Raw genomic sequence first — 19,479 nt, 5'->3', positions numbered from 1 at the left:
CTACAGTCTGTCTGCGCTGCTCCACTAAAAGGGAAACTTGTTAAAATTCACAATAGTGTGACTTTATGATAAAGTGTTACCAAATGGAGATTTGTAATATTAGAGGGAAGAACGTGAAGTTTTTTCTGAAGCTGAGGTCAGTGTGGCTGTATGCAGGAAACCTCTGTATTATAACAAGCCAGTTAAAACAAACTAGTGGCCCTTTTAACACTGAACACACCGCCATTGAAACTCGAGGTAGATTTGCTGTTCTAGGACTGAAATTGCTGAACATTCACAAAACCTCTCAGCAGATCTAATCTTGTGGAGTCGGGATTACAGTGGACATGAAGCACTGCATGTAGTATGCCGATGTAAGCTGTGAGCCACAGTGGTGCAGTGATTAGCATTATTGCTACACAGGCAGAAGATTCCTGGTTTGAGCCCCGGCAGGGCCCGCTCAGTGTCGAGTTCACATGCTCTCCTTGTGCCCGCGCGGGTTTTCTCTGGTGAATACAATAAAGTGCTACATAAATGTATGGTTAACCTCGAGGTCTAAAGCACTTTGAGTGGTCAACACTAGAAAGAAGTTATTCAAATGTGAGTGCATTACATTAAGGCATGCATAATTCACACCCTGGTTTCCCACTTTTAGATGTCATAAGTTTCACACGTTCAGTGAAACTAAAACTATAAAATAAAATAATGGATCATCGAAGTTGTATTTGTCAGAGCAAGCAGCACTTGGAATCACTAACTCTGCAGAAAACAGGAACCCCAAACTGCAAAGCGTTGCTGAGGGAGGTTACTTTGCATTGCCCCAGGCCAGACATAGCATAGTTTTTTGTTTGTTTGTTTTATTTAATTTAAATTTTTGTCTGCAAGCCAATTTAGGGTCAGTTATTTCTTTCACAGAGGGTTTGCTCATCTCATTTCAGTGTTTATTAGTTTAATTATCAGTTGAACTATTAATCACCTAACCAGAATGATGTTTCAACATTTTAAACGGCAATATTTTAATTTGTAGTTGAGCTTTTAGATGACTGTAATACCCTTTCCTCTGCTTGCCTCTGTATTTTAGGCAGTAGCATAAACATAAGCATTTCATTTGATATTTATACGTGCACGCTCAGCTCAGCTAACCTCAGGTGACCGACTCGTTTAAGTGCATTGCACGGAAGAGCGTTTCATTTCTGTGCCTTATCAGGCTCTTTGTGTGTTTAAAGTCGTTACCCATCTGTACTGTGAAGCGCCGTCTATCAGTTTTGCAGCATTTGACTGAATGAGAGGGAGTGTTGCACTTTACACTTCAGCCTCCATCCTGCCGCTTCTGTCAGCAGTCACATCATTTATAAAACCCCAGACACACATTTCCATTGGCAGCCAGGCTGTACATAGTCATGCTGTCACTCTGCCACCATTGTTTGACTGATGGTACAGGATGTTTTAAGGTCACAATCACATCAACTGATTTGCTCCAGAATTACAAAACTAATATTTTCTGTTCTTCAGTGTTTTGAATCTTGAGGTATTTTTCTGATTGTAGAGTTTGATGATGAAACCGTACACTTGATGTGTTATTGACTTAGCGTTTTGTGACCTTCACCAATGAAAGAGATCTGCGATCATTTTCTGTGGTATTTGAGGCCTTTTGGTGTTTCTGAGCTCGTCAGTGCAGCCCTCCTTTTAACAAACGTGTCTCATTGCTGTGTTTGTCACTCCTAAACTTTACCGCATGGCTCTGAAAGGTCTGTTGGTTGTTTCAGGCTAACAATGGCCTCCTGCTTTGGCAGCTCTCAAACCTAAATATTTCAGCTACCACAGCGACCAAACACTAACTCACCCCTCAACTATAGATCTGAACGTTCACATTAACTAATGAGAAAAGGAAACCGTTTGTTTGTTTGTTTTGAATTAAATCTGAAAGTAATATTTTTGAAGATTATCTTCCCAAAGCATCTTTACCTGATTGTACTATAATATATGACAACATAACTCTGATATCAAAAATTAAAAACCAAACAAACAAGAAACAGGTGGAAGTAAACACAACAAAAATGGTCAATCAGGCGGTTCTAACAGAGAAACAGCAGCTGTGTTCAACTATTTCTTTCAGTTTTGACCCAGTCATAAAGCCCCAAACATCCCAGAGATTTCCCAAACTGCTCGTGCAAGATGCCAATTAGTCAGTAAACATTGTGCCTCAGGACTCGGGCCAGAGATATTTGGATGAAGTATTAATGATCCAACTCACACAAAGCCTTGGTGACTGAAAAGGGGTTGAGTGGGAGATAAAAAGGAGCAAGAAACAAACTTTCAAGAGCCACAGTTCAAGCATATAATCGTTTTATGCTTCTGGTTACTCGCTACTAAATCTAGAAATCTCTACCTGCATGTGAGGCATTTAGGGAACATCTGTAAATTGTACCTCCACAATGAAATTGCTGACCTTTGGTAAACGCTGTAGGGCAATAATTCATGTATGTGAGGGTTGCTGTTGTTTGTGTTTGTGTCAAAGCAACCGACCACTGCAGCGAGAGCTTCTCGCTTCGTGTGTTGTGTTTATTAGAAGCAATAAACATGGTTTCATTGAATGTGTGAAAGGGCGTCCTCTTTTAGAACATTAGTTTGTCTCTGCTAGCATTGACAACTGTTTACTTTCATATGAAATGTTTAGTGTGTGTCTGCAGAAAATAACCCAGGTTACATTTTCCCAGGTCAGCACTGCTTTACTTATTTTTTCCTCATTAGGGTGTCAGCATACATTTTAATGATAATACTAATGCTGGCTGCCATAATATGGTGTGCTTTGCTTTACTTTTGAATGCTTCCTTATTTCGGATATCAGGAAGATCTTTCTGATGCAACTCTCTCACTTACTGAAGCTGGGGACCAGCTTGGGGACCAGCTTCCACTTCTATAGCTCCTGGTGGGGATCTTTGGTGTTAAGGCGAATGTGTTAACCACTACACTGTGAAGCCACTGGCTACCACAGTATGGCATGGAAATTCATGCATAATAATTTCATTCATGTCCTAGCAGGGTTACTGCGTGAGCTCAAACCTAATCTAAGTTTGAGATCATGCAGTAACCCTTCAAGCACATGAATGATAAAGTTGCTGACTTGAAACGTGCAAGTTGGTTGAAGGAGTAATGAGCTGTGGAAGACAGCAGGAGTCATTCTCCTCGTCCCACTCCTCCTCCACCACCCGCCTACCCTCGGAGCAGCGTTGTAGTTTCTTCACACAAGCAGCGCTTCATTTTCCTCCTCAGAATCTAATATGTACATGCCCACTCCTACCCTCTCTGCTCCGTGCCCACACGCTCACTTATTCACCAACCCAATTAAAGTTTGGCTGCCTTGCTCTCTGTAAGTAATAATCCCCCAATTTCCTCTTCATCTCTGCCCTGCTGGCCTTCTGTACTTCAGTAAACTTACCTGCTTGTCTTCTTCAGGAGCATGTATTTCACTGGCTGCAGTTTAGGTGCAGTCCAAAACAAAAAGGTTTGATCTGTATCTCGGAGCTTTTTTCAACTATGAATTGGTTTTGAATAAAGGTACAGAATCTTCTTCTACACATTTTAGTAGATTTTTTTTCCCTGAGACTTATTCACAAAGTTGGGTCTTCTGTATGTTAACTCATGTTGTTCTTTGTGATGAGCTGTTTAGCCAGTGAACACTGTGGCTTTGGGGATGGAAGAGATAAATATTTTGATGTGATGACTGAAAAACATTTTTAAATAACTATTATTGGATAGGTGGTCCTGAACCTCTGCACAGACATTCATTCTTTCGAAAGGACAAAATCATTTGTTCTTCTGACTTTGGTGATAAACGTTTGACATACAGTCCTGTGTGAAAGTCTTGAGTCACCCAAATTCTTTTGTATTTGACTTTTATTTTGTTTTAAGTTCTCCAGAATTTCTGAAGGGTCAATGTTATTCTTTGGACATTGGCTGCTATTTCACTCATTTTCCGTCCAGTCCTTGTGGTCGACTATTTTCAAAAGAAAGTTTTGGTGTGTTAAGCTACGTAACCCTGACCTATGAATCATTAAAGCTTCAAAAAGGCACTTAACTCTCGGGATGAACCAGTATTGTTTCTACAATCATGAATCAGTTTTAAATTGAATGTTTGTTACTTGTAGGGTGTTACAGAAACACATAAATTTGTCCTCATGTCTTTAATTGAAACTATGAAAAATGAACTGTGTCTGAAAGGAAAAAACCCCACTAGAAATCTGACACCAGACCTGAGAGAAGCATTTGGACCATCAGTTGATCCATCTATTGTTCACTGAAAACTGGCTGTCAAGTAGTCAGTGAGATATGCCAAATTACAGAAGGTGGGACTAGTGTCAATCCCAGCTGTCAAAGGGCAGCAGACAACCATTTACGCCTACTGCCAGTTTAGAATTTCCAGTTAACCAAACGTGCATACCTGCCTTTGGACTGTGGGAGAGAACCCACCCAGACACTGGGAGAAGATACAAACCCAACAGAGAGTGGCTCTGGTTTCTGTGCTTTACACATTACAATAACCCAGGGGTCGGCAACCCTGGGCACGTGTGCCGCAGCTGGCAGGCGAAGGGTTAACTGATGGCACGAAATGCAGTGAATTAATTTGTGAAGGTGCATTAAAAAATAAATGGCCAGGCCAGCGTTGCACATGACAGTATCTTAGCTATCAACCCCAACTACCAGATTCAACTTGTAATTGGCTAAAAAATACCTTAGCCTATCGGTGAGATGGATGTTGTTAGCTGTCAGTTTTTTCAAGCGATGTTGAAATTTCCACATCCCAACACTTCAAATGTTTCAGGAGCTGTCTGCTCCGCACAGCATCAGCACCGCAGGAGTACTCGGATACATCCGTACTCGAGACAGAATTCACAATGTGTTTTCAGGACTTTCAGGTGTATGGACCAATGTTTTCTTTTCTGATCAAACCAGAAAGCTTTATTGAGCAGCTGGATTTGTCTCGCATTAACTGGCTGAGTTAATGCGACATCGAAATGCAGTTGATTGAACTGAAAAGCTAGACTCTGTGGGGGTCAAAGTTGGCAGAACTACGAACGCAGCTGGAATCCACAGCTGTGCGTGTTCATGGAGCTGCTGGACATCACTACCTGACAAGTTTAACCGTCTTCAGAACATTGCAGAGGCCTTATTGACAGTATTTGGCTCGACATGTCTGTGTGAGCAGATTTTCTCTCACATGAGTCCTCAGGTAGCCTCTGAATGCTGGACACTCGGAGACCTGTGTCTAGCTGATAACTATTCGCTGATAACTATTCGCTGATAGCTGCCAACATCTGCGAACAAATATAATCCTATAAAGTGGTTCTATATAGTGTGTAACTGTTAATATAGAGCGTTATTAAATTTATTGCTAATGCAATCATATGGCACACTGACTTCTGAGGAAATTTTAGATGGCACTCATCATCAGAAAGGTTGCCGACCCCTGCAATAACCTGTGAATCGTAATGAGTTGCGAGCTGGTGGACCAGTTACATTGTTCATGTTCTGTTTTTCTGATGGCTGCCAAATGGCAAGTCTTTCTTCCAGAAGACTCCAGTCACTGCTAGTCACCTAATGGCCAGGATGTCAGTGTGTCATCTTGTGGTCACAATGATTCCAACACAGATAACAGCTATAGTCCTTATTCTGGTACAAACTGGTGGTTCCTGCAGCAGGTGGAAAACTTGTTCACTTGCTGCAACCGTTTGACTGACTGAGGCTGCAGAAGACAAAAAGGTTTACCATCGCTAGCTACAGTCCATGAAAGTGGAGTTGGGCTTGCGACCAATCTTTTATTTATTTGTCAAAAAAGAAGAAGATCTAAATTAATGGAAACACTTCAGCTTTGATATTAATCCTTTGCCAACAGTATGTGAGGAATGTGCTCTGCGAGTACCCTTCTTGGTTAATGACATCGCACATTTTGAGTCCCCTGCTTGCTGATTGATATTCGTTTTTCCTGATGGTTTGTGTCTTTTAACAGTGTTATATTGAACTTCTATCCATTATTATTGTTGACTTTTAATTCCTTAATGTCTCGTTACTAAACAGTAAACATGTTCTGTGCCGCATTCATAGGTTTGGTTTGAGCAAATGTAAACACAGGAGAGGGAAACCGTTTGAAACTGAGCTTCATGTGCTGCAATGTTAAGCACTGGCAGAATTACTTTCTTTTGATCGCAGTGGGTGCCCAGAATGTCAGTCTGTTTTTGATCATTTGCAATCACAACCAAATAGAGCAAGAATGTGGATCAGACTTATTATAGATATTGACATGATCAAATGCCACCAAGTTCTCTCTTCCTCCCCTCCCATCTTCTTCTCTTTCCCGTACAATCTCCCCTCTACCCCGTCTCCCATCCATCACCCTGCAGAGTGGAAACGCACACTCCCTGATGCAACCTCCTGCTATATCTGTGCTCTGTTTACTTTGGTCTGTCTGTTTTTGCCTGAAATTCATTTTTACTTAATCATCTCTGTTTACGTCCGGGGATTCACAGATTCCCTTTTGCAACCAGTGCAGACAAAAACAAACAAAATATTTAATCTGCGGCTCAAATGAAATTCAATAGTAGGTGTGAGCAGGGCGATCTTAAAATGTATTATACGGAGGAAAACAAATATACCTGTGCTCACCATAAACAGCAAAGCTTTTATGTACATATCATGAGTCCAAAAGACTTTCTAGAACAAGCTTTCCTGGTTACATTCTTACACTTGTTTTTTCATGGATGTCAGTGACACTTAGGATCTTTGCTGTTCTTTAAAGAAGCAGGAAGTCACAGTACCGCCATGTGGGATCTCATTATTCTCCAGCAGCAGGAAAAAACCTTCGAATTCAAGTGCCAAAACTTCCATCATAGTCGGGATACAATTTCATAATGTATGCACGACTTCTGTCAATTTTGGCAAGTTCACTTTCAAGCATGTGGCTTGGCTTCAAACATTGGTGGAGAAAAACAGAATCAATAACTAATCACAGGTGGATCGACATGCTGAATGGGAGCTGTGTAAAAAGCAACAAGTAGCATGTAATCTGTTTTTACCTGGTAACATTTTTCCTGTAAGTAGGAATAAATCAATTCTTCTTTTTCTTGAACAAGCTGAATTTATCAGCTTGTGTGGTTCTCACAGACGGAGCTATTTCACATTTTCACGTCATTTTTAACTCTATGAACTGATGCATCACTTTCTTTTTTTCCACATTATTGGCTTTCAGCATGGATTGCATCATTTTGTGTCACATTCTCCTAAAAGCCTTCGTTTATTTAAAAAGTTGGATTAACCATGAAGTGATTAATTAGGGTCGTTTATAGTCATACAGAAAATTATTTTTGTATGACTGACTTTTCTTCTTTGTTAATAATTCAGTTGGAGATTTGTTCCTGTGCTTAGAATCATTGTCCTGTTGCATGACTCAGTTTTGCCTAAGCTTTGGGTGTTGGATAAAGCCACACACAGGAACTACTTTGGTATGCTCTGGTATACAGAGGCGTTTATGATCTGTGCCTGCAAAAGAAGCTCAAATCATCACTCCTCCATTGCTGTACTGTAGCTGCCAGTTGAGGTGCTTTTGGTGATATTTCGCCAGCGTGGTGCCGTCCTGCATTATGGTTAATCATCTGTCAGAAGGACATTCACAGGGCCGTAAGGACCTTGACCTTACTGGTCAGAGCAGAGTAAGGACTGCCGCTACTGTCCACCAGTAGGACAAGAGACTCCGTGGAGAAGCAGCTGATTTTTTTGTTTGTTATTTATTTATCACAAAGTGCGCCAAATTTTTTTTCTTCCAAATATTTTATCCTACCACTGTTAGCTCTTTTCGCCACTTGTCCTTGTCTTTATTAGTATCTCTTTTTATTAAAAACGTGAGTTATGGATTAGAACAATTAATAAACTAGTCGTCACCTGGAAATCTTTGTGTGTGAGGGAACCCAATGATTTTCTGGCTGTGATGTGAATCTCCTTCCTGCTTTAACATTCCTGCAGCTGATGTTTGTGTGACTGACGTGTGCTTGTGTGCACACACCTGCGCTCTTCCAGGTGTGTGATGACTCACAGTCATCGCCGAGCATCTTCCTGCTGTGACTTACAGCTGGCTCGACCTCTCGGAGCTAACCGCGCATAGTAAACAACCCCCGCCCCCCTGACAGGCATTTCAGAAATACGATGTGTATCTCGCCGCCTTCCCCCCTCCCCTTTGACTGTAACTCAGCCAAAATACACTTATCAGTGCTCAGTGGTTGTAATCTTTGAAGGGCTCGTTTTTCATTTGAGTGTTTATCCGCTGATTGTTTCCCTCATTGGTCATAAAATTTGTGCTGTAGAGGCCAAACGCTTTTATTGCATTGTCTCGTCTGTGAGCCCCTCTTGTTTTCATTACAGCCCTGATCACTAACCTTTCCCTGTGTTTTACCCCCCAGGTTTTGTATGCAGAAGAGTGCCAAGTTGGTGCCAGGGGTGACGTTAGACCTCATTGAGAAGTAAGTGGCACTCCACAGCCATCCTTTGACTGTCTCCCTCTTTACAGGAGGGCTCAGTCTAAAGAGATCATTATCCTGTTTTCCTCGTGTCACTCTCTCCTGTCTGTCTTCCCGTCTGTCTCTTTGCTCTCGTCGCCGTCATTGTCAGCCCTCTCTGTTGTTTTCCATCCTGCAGGTATAATTCCCAGCCTTTGTTTCCTCCTCACAGTTGAAGCAGCAGCAGTTTGGCAGATTTAAAGCTGTGCATTTCTTGCATAAACCTGCGGGTGCCAAACAGCGGAGTGTGGAACATCTCTTGCTCGTAGGCACATACACTGAGATTGATATTAACATTCAATATGGATGTCATATCCAGAGTTTTAGTAGTTTCACAGAACCATCAGCGTGGCTCCTTTTTCAAACCTTAGGTGCGGGGGTAGGGTGAAGTGACACCGATAAACTAAGTTGAGTGAGACTTGGTTTTTGAAGCCGTAAGTAACTTAAAAACGGGCTGTTAAATCTCAGCAGAAAACAGTACATCTCATTGGAAAGCACCTTGAGGTGCTGAAGTTGAAGACTGTGTCAGCAGTCTCTTAATGACATGTCACACTCTGTTTGCTTAAGGTGAGTAATCACTTGTCTTCACCTACTCAGATTATGATTTCTGCCTGTCACTGACAGCCTGTGAGTGCACATCCACACATTACTTCCACATCTCTATTATCTACTGGACTTTAATTAGTTTTTGGATGAGGGTGTACACGGAGAAACTGTGAGCTCGTGTGCTCATTCTTGTCCTGTGTGTCTTTATATTCTTTTTCCTTTTTGTGTGTGTTTTGGTGCTTTGTACACAGCAGCAGTCCCACAGTGACGCAGTTTTCCTTTCCTGTCCAAAACATCATTTTGTTCTTTGGAGAGGATATTTCTAATCCCTCAACTCTGTCAGTGGCTTTCATAGTAGTTTGGTTTCTCAGATTGTAGGGTTTATCCACCTTAAAGGTGATCTAGTCTGCTTTTCCTTTATTATCTTACCTTTAATAGTAGCTGGATAGTAGGAACAGTAGGTCAGAGGTTCGAATCCCAGCAAGGGTATGTCCCAGGCTAGGCCCCCATGCTACCTCAGTTTTGGGAACAATGGAGATACTGCTCAGAACCCTCAAACTCTCAGGTCTCTGGTAGAGGACCCAAGCTTGACCCAGTAAATCCAATGAGCCTAAAGCTCAAGACTCGGACTGCTCTAAATGCTCCGATTTCAGGAAGTTTTTTCCACTCATGGTGTATGATGTCGATGAGAGTAGATTTACTGCCATGGTCCTCGCAGGCACACAGGTCTGACTGCACCATGTGATGGTTAAATCGTTTGTTTGCAAGCGGCAGCTAATCAGAAGAAAGTTTGCAGAATAGTGAGGGTGGCCTTAAGGGGAGGGGCTAATTGTTGATGCTTCGGCCTGCTCCAGAGAAGACCAAAGGTATGACATAGAAAGACTTTCTCAGGTTGCTTTTTTAATCTTTGATTATTAGTTTTTCTTCCCTTTGTGGTGAACTCTGATGTAGCTTCCTTTGCAGCTCAGGCTCACTCCAGCTTCGATCGCACACATAGCTATAACTACCTACATCAGGTTACCTGCTGTTGATTTTTGGATCACTGCATGCAAAAACATCTGCCTGGATTGTGAAATCCCTAAACAAATGGGCACAAATGTCCTGGGACGAATCTCTCTTTAAGTTGCGTTCATGGAAAGTCAACACTTTCCACTAATGTGGAAATATATGCTGGACGCATGATCTTGGTTTGCAGCTCCGCTTTGTTTTGCTGCCCATCACAAAGTTAAAGGTGTCATTTGCAGGTTTTTATCGTCCTCTGGAAATATCCTGTCGCTTCTGCAGCAGAGGTGTGAACACAACATATTTACATATTCACTTGTAAGCTTTTAATTTGAAAAATCTGAAGAACAAGTTTGTTGATAAAACTGAGCACATATGGAAAAATAAGAGAGATGATAAAAATGCATTTCTCCTGATGCAAAAACCACACAGGTTTTCTATGTAGAGCTAAATCTTTCATGTTTCTTGTCATTAACCTGCTGCCCAGGATTATAATTAGGATTGTTTGTTCCTTTTTTCAGTTGTACTCACTCTGCTTAAAGTTTCTTTCCTCCAGCTGTTACATTTCATAAATGATAAATTATGTGACTCATCACTCACTGTTTATCTCTGCTCTGTTCATACTTAATATCTGAGAAACTACGTGTAGAAGAAGTATTTCACCTGTTGTGGGCCCAGAGGAGGTGCAGCTGTGTTATTTGTTGGGGAATTTACAGGTTCACTATTGACTTGCTTCCCAAGTTTCTGCGAGATTAGTGGGGATTAGTCATAATTCTAACAAGTCTTCTCTCCACAATTTATTTGACATGGTTCTTATTATCTTGACTATAAATCTTTTTGCTTGTTTGTACTTTCTGTCTGATCTTTTCATTTGTACACGCCATTTTTCCCCCCCACTACTCTCTCGTGGATGAGTGTTACAAGAGTAATGCCCGAGTACACAACAGCCACAGCTCCTGCGGCACGACTCCCATGGCACGATGGTAAAACCACTAGAGCGATGAAGAACACCTTTGATGAAATAACCTCTTCTTCCATTTCTGTTTCCTTTCTCCCCACTTTCCACCTTCTCAACCACACCAACATTAGTCGCTGGGTTTGACAGTATCCATTCATGCTCTAGCTCTCACGTCCTGTTTGTCTTTCATCACTTGTCTCACCAGAATTATTCTGCAGTAAAGTAGAAAAAGTAATATATGACCTGAATGCTGTAAGGAGAATTTTAGCACCCAGAAACGTCACACTAGTCTGCGTCAGAGATGGCGGTAGGGAAAGCATTTCCCCTCTCGTCTCATTCTGCCGTTAGGCCGCGAGTAAAACACTGAACAGCAACATCAAAGACGTGAAAGGTTAACAATGGTGTGAGAGTCTTTCTGCTAAATCAAAATGAAATTCAAAGTAGTTTCTGTCAAAGACAAAGGCACAATCTTAAAGAATGGACTATGTTGTAGCTTTGATTCCTGTAATGGTCTCTTAGTATGTATAGCCACGGCAAGCAGAGAGAACAAAAAACCTTCAAAGAGAAAAATCCAGGCTGTAGGGTGAACCCGTCACACACATGCCTTCTCTGCTTGACCCTTCATGCTACCTGTCTGCCTCAGAGATGAACACAGCAACAAACAAAGCAGTAAAAGTGGTAAGGGTGCACGGCAGCAAAATGCTGACTTTTTAGTATAGGCTCAACAGATTGCATTGGAGATGTTTTCAACTTGAAACTGTCCTAATTTAAAACAAAAACAAAAAAGAGCTGTAAAATGTGTAATTCATGAGATACGTGACCTTGAGTTGATGCACAACCATGGAATTATTAACAGCAGGCTATTATATGAGGAATAAAACATGATACACAGAAAGACCAGTTTTTTGTTTGTTTTTTTTAAGATTTCTACATTAATATGACCAAAAGCAACATCTTATTTCCACACATTTACAGGCTCTTGTTTAAAGGGAATACAGTTAGACAGCTGAAGTGAAAATATTAGATTTAACCTCATATGCAATGTTTTTTCTGAAGAGCCGTGCTTTCTCCTCGGTCCTCTGCCATGCACCATCGCTGTCCGCTATGTAGCTGATTGTAAACCTATAGGTATGCACCTTAGCCAATGAGAGGTCTTCAGACACTTACAGGCTACTTTACTGGACTGATCTTTGTTGATTGAGGGTAACTTGGGTCATGAATTCTGTCATGTGTAATCTGGGGGTTTTCGAACCTTTTCCAGCCTGTTGAGCATCTTTATTCTTGAGGCTGTGTTCATGTTCACTCCCTTTTATTTATGCACAACAGAAGTCATCTCAAGGGACTTGCTGTCAGGTAAACACCCTGCAGTATTAGATAGAGAACCTCAATGATCCAGATGTCTTCTATGAGCAAACATTTAGCGACAGTGACGAGGAAGAACGCCCTTTTAACAGGAAAAGAATCTATCAGAACCAGGCTCATGGAGAGGGCTCACCCTCAGCTTGGAGCAGATGTCCCCTAGTTCAGGATAAAAGAATAGGAGAACACACAGAGACCACAAACAACACAGCAGACGACATTCAAAGACGTGCAGCAATGGCCTATAAACACTTGAAGCCTGAAACAAGAGTGGACTGCATCATGAGCCGGAGCCTGTAGCACCATAACTCAGGGTCAGCCAATCCAGCCCTAGCATGAGTTGTCAAGATCACATTAAAGCAGGGTGCATACTCACAGAGTTGAGTTTTCATATTCATATTAATGCCGTACTTGTCTTCATTGAGGTTTCAGCAGACCTGAGTGTGACTGGCGAAGGTGTTTGTGTGAATTTAACACAGACGCTGGAAATCCTGATGCTTTAGTAGCTGTTTTGGCTGATTGCATCTCCTGCCTGTAGGACAGAGGGCTAAGTGTTGAGTCAGCTGGTGTCCGTCAAAGTGAAATAACGGATCATCTCTGAGCTCAGTATTTGACGTCATTAGTGACTTCTCTTCATTCAGATAATTCAAACATTCATTTCCACTGCTTTGCAAATTACGCTTGGCTGTATGTTCTGCTGACTTAGGGCGACTATAGGTAGTGACTTTTGTGTTTATCTCATCGCTTCGCTCTTGATACTAAATACTAGAAGTCTTAAAGCAGGGGTGTGGGAACTCCAGGCGTCAAGGGCCAGTGTCCTGCAGGTTTTAGATGTGTCTTTGATCCAACACAGCTGATTTAAAGGCTAAATTACCTCCTCAACTTATCCTGAAGTTCTCCAGATGCCTGGTAATGAACTAATTGTTTGATTTAGGTGTGTTGACCCAGGATGATATCTAAAACCTGCAGGACACCGGCCCTCAAGGCCTGGAGTTCCCCACCCCTGCCTTAAAGCTTCCGTTAGATTATGGAGTTCAAATGTGACCCTTGATTTACGGTGTGTTCACACCGAACGCGATGGACGCGAATAAAACGCCCCAAACGCCCCTAATTTGACGCGTGTACATTCGCGTCTCAACGCGTGTCCAAGAAAAATCCATCGTGCCTCAAAATATGATATTTTGACGCGCGTGAACCGGAAATGTGGGAGGAATGTGGGAGGGAGTTGTGCCAGACCTGGTTTTGCAAGATGGCAGCTATCGAGCTAGCGCTTGAAGAGAGAGTCTCCCTTCTCTATGTACTGTGGAGAGCAGAGCAGCAGCGTAAAAGACGTCCTCGCCGTACCTGGGTCCATCAGGTCCTCCAGAGGCATGAGCAGTTTGGTGAGTTTCACCACTTGCTCCAGGAGCTGCGCCTGGATGACGGCCGATTCCAGCGCTATCACCGTCGGCCAGTTTGAGGACCTGCTTTCCCTCGTCGGTCCCAGCATCGCCCGCCTAGACACCAACTACAGACGCTCAATCCCACCTGCAGAGCGCCTGTCCGTCTGCCTGAGGTTAGTAAAACTATTTAATACGGTAGTCCTTTATTGATATCTGTGCTAATATGCTAATCCATCCAGTTATACACTGCTAACATGGATGTGCTATGCTAACAGTGAATGCTGTCGGTGTTTACTGAAAGCAAACTGTGGTACAGAGACGACTCTTTATAATATTTCTAGTGATACTCAGAAGCTCTCATCAAGCCCCGATTTAATTTGATTTATGCTGTTATCAGTGTTTGAATGATAGCATGGCTGTGGTGTCACATCAATGTATGCGCTCGGTGTTTGCTGATATCAAACTGTAGCATTAGGACCACTGAGTTAACCTTTGTAGTGATACTCACTCCTTATTTAGACCTGGTTTAATTCTGGGATAGTTGAATATTTGTATATAATCCCTGCAGCTGTCAGACTCTATAGCAGGGGTCACAGCCTTTATTAAAACAGAGTTAGATAAAACTGTGAACAGTTTGGTTCATCTTTAGTTACATGGTTCTATCTTGATAAGCTGTCTTATCACAGATTAATTTTTCAAAAATATTAATGATTTAAGCAAGGAAAGGGCTACATGTCAACACACAACTCTTTATTTCTATTAATGTCTTACTTAATTCCTACCTGATTGACATGTTTAGGAATTATGAGTGATTGGCTCACTGTAGTTGTGAAAGTTGCTACCAATCAAATTATGATATGTTAAAGTTAAAACAAAACACAACTGTTTTAGATATTATCTAATATACATTTTGTAATTATCCTTATAATTACAAAAGGTTTTACGTAAGATTCATGTTTTGTGATTTAAATCTGACATCACAAAAGTATTTTGGAATTTGAATAATGTATTTTGTAACTGCAGTACACATAATACTGATTTTGAACAATTTTGTCCAGGTTCCTTGTCACCGGGGACTCCTTCAGGACCATCGCGTTCAGTTTCAGAGTCGGTGAGTCCACGGTGAGCCAGATCACCCCCCAGGCAGCGACGTCCATCTGGGACTGTCTAGTGGACGACTTCATGGCTGTGCCTTCACCTGGAGACTGGCGCTCCATCACAGAGGGATTCCAGGAGCGCTGGAACTTTCCTCTGTGCTGTGCAGCTCTGGATGGGAAGCACATCCAGACAAAGGCACCCCATATATCATATAGGAGACACACACATTGATATACACTAAATATTCATTTCATTTCTTTTTTGTGGTGCCCAAATTGATGCACCTGCTTGATTTTGTTTAAACAATTATTGCACACTTTCTGTAAATCCAGTAAACTTCTTTTCACTTCTCAAATATCACTGTGTGTGTCTCCTGTATGATATTTAACTGACATTTTTTATTGTAACAACCAACGATTTATACAGGAAAATAATGTCTATTAACAAGGTTGCCCAAACTTCTGCATCCCACTGTATCAGTATATTTTGTCATTAGTATAATATGAAATAAATTCTACATGTGTCAAGTTGTGTGCCAACATTTGTTGTGTAGTAGAACTGAGACATTAGTCATTATAAACATTTATTTAAAATAATATTAAAAGTCTCAAACAGAAAAACATTAAACATAAATATATAAAATATAAGAATTTACAGAGAGACAGGAATAAAAAGGACCAGCTGCTCTCCAGAGCAGGAACAAGGCTGAGGAGGAAATGCTCCATTGGAGACTGGTGTGGCCTCTTCAGGGACTCCAGGATGGCCAGCTCCACCGCCGATGGACCGTCCTGGGACCCGTCCCTCATCTGCCTCGGAGCCGTCCTCCTCTGTGGGCCTGTAAAACAGCACAAAACACAAAGAAATGAGAAGGCTGCTACTAGATTTTAATTTCAACATTGAAAAAAAAACAAAAACAATAACAGGATATAATCAGATTGGTTGTAGATATTTAGTAAAGGTGATCACAAGGGAATCCCACCGACTAAAAAGGTATCAGTGCTTGCTGTACATATCTGTGGGTGCAGCAGCAGGAGCTCAGGGACTGGGGATGCTCTGCTGCAGAATCAGTTGGTTCTATCAATACAGTATTAAATGTTAACAGGTTCGATATAATAATCGTAGAGTAGACAGTGGTCCCTCATTTATTGCAGCAGGGGTTCTCAGAATAACTAGCCCCTGGTCACAGTTCTCACAATTGATTCTCAAAGTGCAAACCTTTGTAGATTGCAAAACGTAAAAGTATTATTATGCCGCGGTTTGTCTTCATCTGCCCGCCACTTTCGTGCGCCTTTTTCCCTCACGGTGCAGGTGTCTATTTCCGAATGAGGCTCATAGTTATGGGTGTTTTTGTGCTGTTTTTTCTATTGGACGCGATGGTTATCAAAACCAAACGTGATAAATTTGGCAAGCGCAGGAGATTTGTCAATCAGGCTGCAGAATGCAATGCTGTACTGTGCAATAAAAAATCAGCGAAAAAGCAAAGCAGTGACGGATGAACAGCGGGACCACTGTGTGCTGTTTATTAATAAACAATAAAATATATTCCTAAATGATAACATGCATAAAAGCAGAACGGTATTTGTACGTCAGTGGGAAAATAGCGGTGGCTTGCTAGCTTTTGTGCGGCTTCCCCGGGTCAGTGAAAACTTTCAAAAGAGAAATGAATGAACTTACCAGGTTGCCCGATCTCTTCACATATCTTCCTCCAAGCTCGGTCCTTTTTATTCCTGTCTCGGTACTGAAAGCAGCTGGTGTTGTACAGCTCCGAGTTGTTTGCTACCGCATTGATTAGCCTTCCCCTCCATTGAAGTATGAAAGGCTTTGGCTGGATCTGCCCCTTTGACCTAGGTAACAGCCACGTCACCAGGCTCCTGATTGGTTGTCGCGGCGCGATTTGACGCTGGAGTTCAGATTTTTCCAACTCGAGCGGTAGACGCGAAACGCGCGTATGCACAAAATGCAACACAAAAACTCACGCGCGTGGTTTTATTCGCGAGTCAAACGCGCCAGACGCGCTACACTGACGCGCGTTTCACGCGTTTTGGCGTTTTCGCGACGCAAATCTGCTTCCGAATTTTCGCGGGACCCGCAATCGCGCGTCATCGCGCCTTTCCATTGACTTTACATGTAAACCTGACGCTCTATTCGCGTCCATCGCGTTCGGTGTGAACACACTGTAAGAGTCGTACAGATAGTTTTTTTTCATCTCAAACTTGCCTTAAATAAATTCTTTCACCTCGTAATATTGAAATGATCAAGCTCTCTGTACTCTGTGCTTGCCCAAAAGGCCATTTCCTCCTTTTATCTTGTTACAAGCCAGACTTTCAACAAGACCACGTTATAGACTGTATATAAAAGATGGCTTTATCCCCCTTACCGTCATTTGTTTGTTCTAATCCTCATTTTCTAACTTTAATGTTAGATTTAAAACCTTTTGTATTGGTTTTGGAGCCAGGACTTAACATATTTAAGACGAGTCTGTTTTACATGTTAAGTGTAACTAAAGCTAGCAAGTAGAGCAGGGCGATATGGCCAAAAATATTTATCACGATATACATTTAAAAATGTGCGATAACGATATAACTGATAAAATATAACTATAAAATTGAAACGAGACAAAATACTTTACAACTCCACAACTTTATTAGTGAAAAAAACCCCATCAATGTATTTTCACTTAAACAAGCAGCTGTTTTTATGCGGATTAAAGTTTAAAAATTTAACAGTGCAAATGCAAATTCCTCCCTGACAGTTTAACCAAGAGGCATTTCCAGTGGAAACTGGCTGACATATCCTCAGCATAACCATGTATAATATCCACAAAACTTAAAAAAAGGATGCACACACACACAATACGGTAATATTATGTTGAGGCACAGTACGTCTCACTCCGCGAGGCTTCTGACTACGATGGCCGTAATGCTCCGACAATCCATCAAGCGGTGCGGCTTCGTAGCTTAGCAAAGTTGTACTACAACATTTTTGACAAATTCTCGAGCGCCGTGTACATAAAATCGTTTCGAGGTCAGTAAACACAACCAGAATTCATACATAAGGCACACAGGATTATAAGGGGCACTGTCGTGGCTCAAGAGTTGGGAGTTCGCCTTGTAATCGGAAGGTTGCCGGTTCGAGCCCCGGCTTGGACAGTCTCGGTCGTTGTGTCCTTGGGCAAGACACTTCACCCGTTGCCTACTGGTGGTGGTCAGAGGGCCCAGTGGCGCCAGTGTCCAGCAGCCTCGCCTCTGTCAGTGCGCCCCAGGGTGACTGTGGCTACAATGTAGCTTGCCATCACGAACGGTATGATATGGCCCAGCCCTACTAGCAAGCCTCCTTAGCAAGCTGCATCTGTAAAATGTACGGATTCAACGCACACACGTTTACCTGATAACTCCTACTAAGTACTTGTTAATATGCCAGGATTTCACTCTCAAACCCTGGAGCACAAACTCTGTGGGTTGTCTCTAACAGGCCACCAAAAATGCTCCAAAAGGCATCAACAGCATGGTCGAGTGCACCCGTTCACTGACTTGAATTAGCAAAATTGACAGTGGTTGGCTGTTGGGCCGCCACAAACAGTGAATGAGCAAATTAGCTGAACTGTAATGTTTTAACATGGGCGTCTATGGTGAATGACTCACTTCTCTATCATTAGAGGAATTGGCTTCATCTTTCAGCCCTGGAGGTTGATGCTCACCTGTTGGGTATAGAATTAAATTAAAACTTTTTGGGATTACGTTACATGGCTTCCCTTCTTTGTCGGTTTACTAACACATCAGCTCTTAGTTGTCCCCACAGCCGCTTAAAAACTAAAGAATATCAGGTGTTTTCCATTTGTGCTCCACAGCGTCATTACCAGAGAAAAATAGTTTTAAATGACTCTTTAATACTTTCTTCTTGTCTAAGGTACTTGTGCTATCTTTTTTTTTGTATTTTTTTTTTTACTTCTTACACTATATTTATTTTCCTTATTATTTACTCTGATTTTATGCTTTGTTTCTATTACAAATATTAATAAAAATGTTTTTCTATTATCAATCAATCAAAGCTTTATTCGTCACATGCAGGTTGCCCTGCAGTGAAATAGGACCCCCCCCCCCCCCCCCCCCCCCCCGACCTTACATATAGCACAAACATTACATGGGGATACAGGTCAGAGATTGGTAGAATCAGAAAAAAACATTGAAATGTACACTACACTGGGGAAAGTACAAGAGGAAAAAAGAGACCCCTACTCATGCTATGCTTCCATGGTAGGACAGCATGAGAACAGGAAACAAAAAAAACTCCTCTGCACAAGAAGCACATAAATGTCCACAGCACAACATTGTGAAGACATGACAAGCCACAGGGGTGGGTGGGGGTTGAGGAGTAATCCGAAGCGAACACAGCAGCCACCCTGCACAGCGCTACCATTCCAGCGCGGCACACAGACCCGCCGTGCTGCCCCTTCAGGAAACAAGCATTGAAGGCGTTTGGAAGGGAGGGGGGATGAGTGTGTGCTTATCAGCAGTGTTGGGAAGGTTACTTTTAAAATGTATTCCAATACAGAATACATGCCCCAAAATGTATTCTGTAACCTATTCCGTTACGTTACTCAATGACAGTAACG

At 42.0% G+C, this 19,479-nt stretch overlaps 2 protein-coding genes across 6 annotated transcripts in view; both read left to right on the top strand.

The window, feature by feature from the left end:
• rptor (regulatory associated protein of MTOR, complex 1) overlaps window positions 1-19,479 on the top strand; it is a 204,499-nt gene that overhangs the window by 90,394 nt on the left and 94,626 nt on the right. For all 5 annotated transcript variants that reach the window (XM_082537586.1, XM_082537589.1, XM_082537588.1 and 2 more), the window contains one exon: window positions 8,427-8,486. In XM_082537586.1, coding sequence (XP_082393712.1) covers window positions 8,427-8,486 — 60 coding nt within the window. The remainder of the gene's footprint in view (window positions 1-8,426; window positions 8,487-19,479) is intronic.
• On the top strand, window positions 13,465-15,394 carry LOC309709142 (uncharacterized protein). The gene is made up of 2 exons (XM_082537617.1): window positions 13,465-13,942; window positions 14,828-15,394. Exons 1-2 carry the CDS (start codon window positions 13,683-13,685, stop codon window positions 15,096-15,098), a joined length of 531 nt encoding a protein of 176 aa, XP_082393743.1. The 5' UTR covers window positions 13,465-13,682; the 3' UTR covers window positions 15,099-15,394.

Source organism: Aulonocara stuartgranti (assembly GCF_965226115.1).
Source record: "Aulonocara stuartgranti genome assembly, chromosome: 6".
Lineage (NCBI taxonomy): Eukaryota > Metazoa > Chordata > Actinopteri > Cichliformes > Cichlidae > Aulonocara > Aulonocara stuartgranti.
Note: the sequence above shows the minus strand (reverse complement) of the source record. Positions and strands in the feature narration are given on the sequence as shown.

Excerpts from the sequence above, each read along its gene's own strand:
- LOC309709142 (XM_082537617.1), top strand. The coding sequence starts at position 13,683 with ATGTACTGTGGAGAGCAGAGCAGCAGCGTAAAAGACGTCCTCGCCGTA. Across the intron at positions 13,943-14,827 it reads CGCCTGTCCGTCTGCCTGAG|GTTCCTTGTCACCGGGGACT; the intron begins GTTAGTAAAACT and ends AATTTTGTCCAG.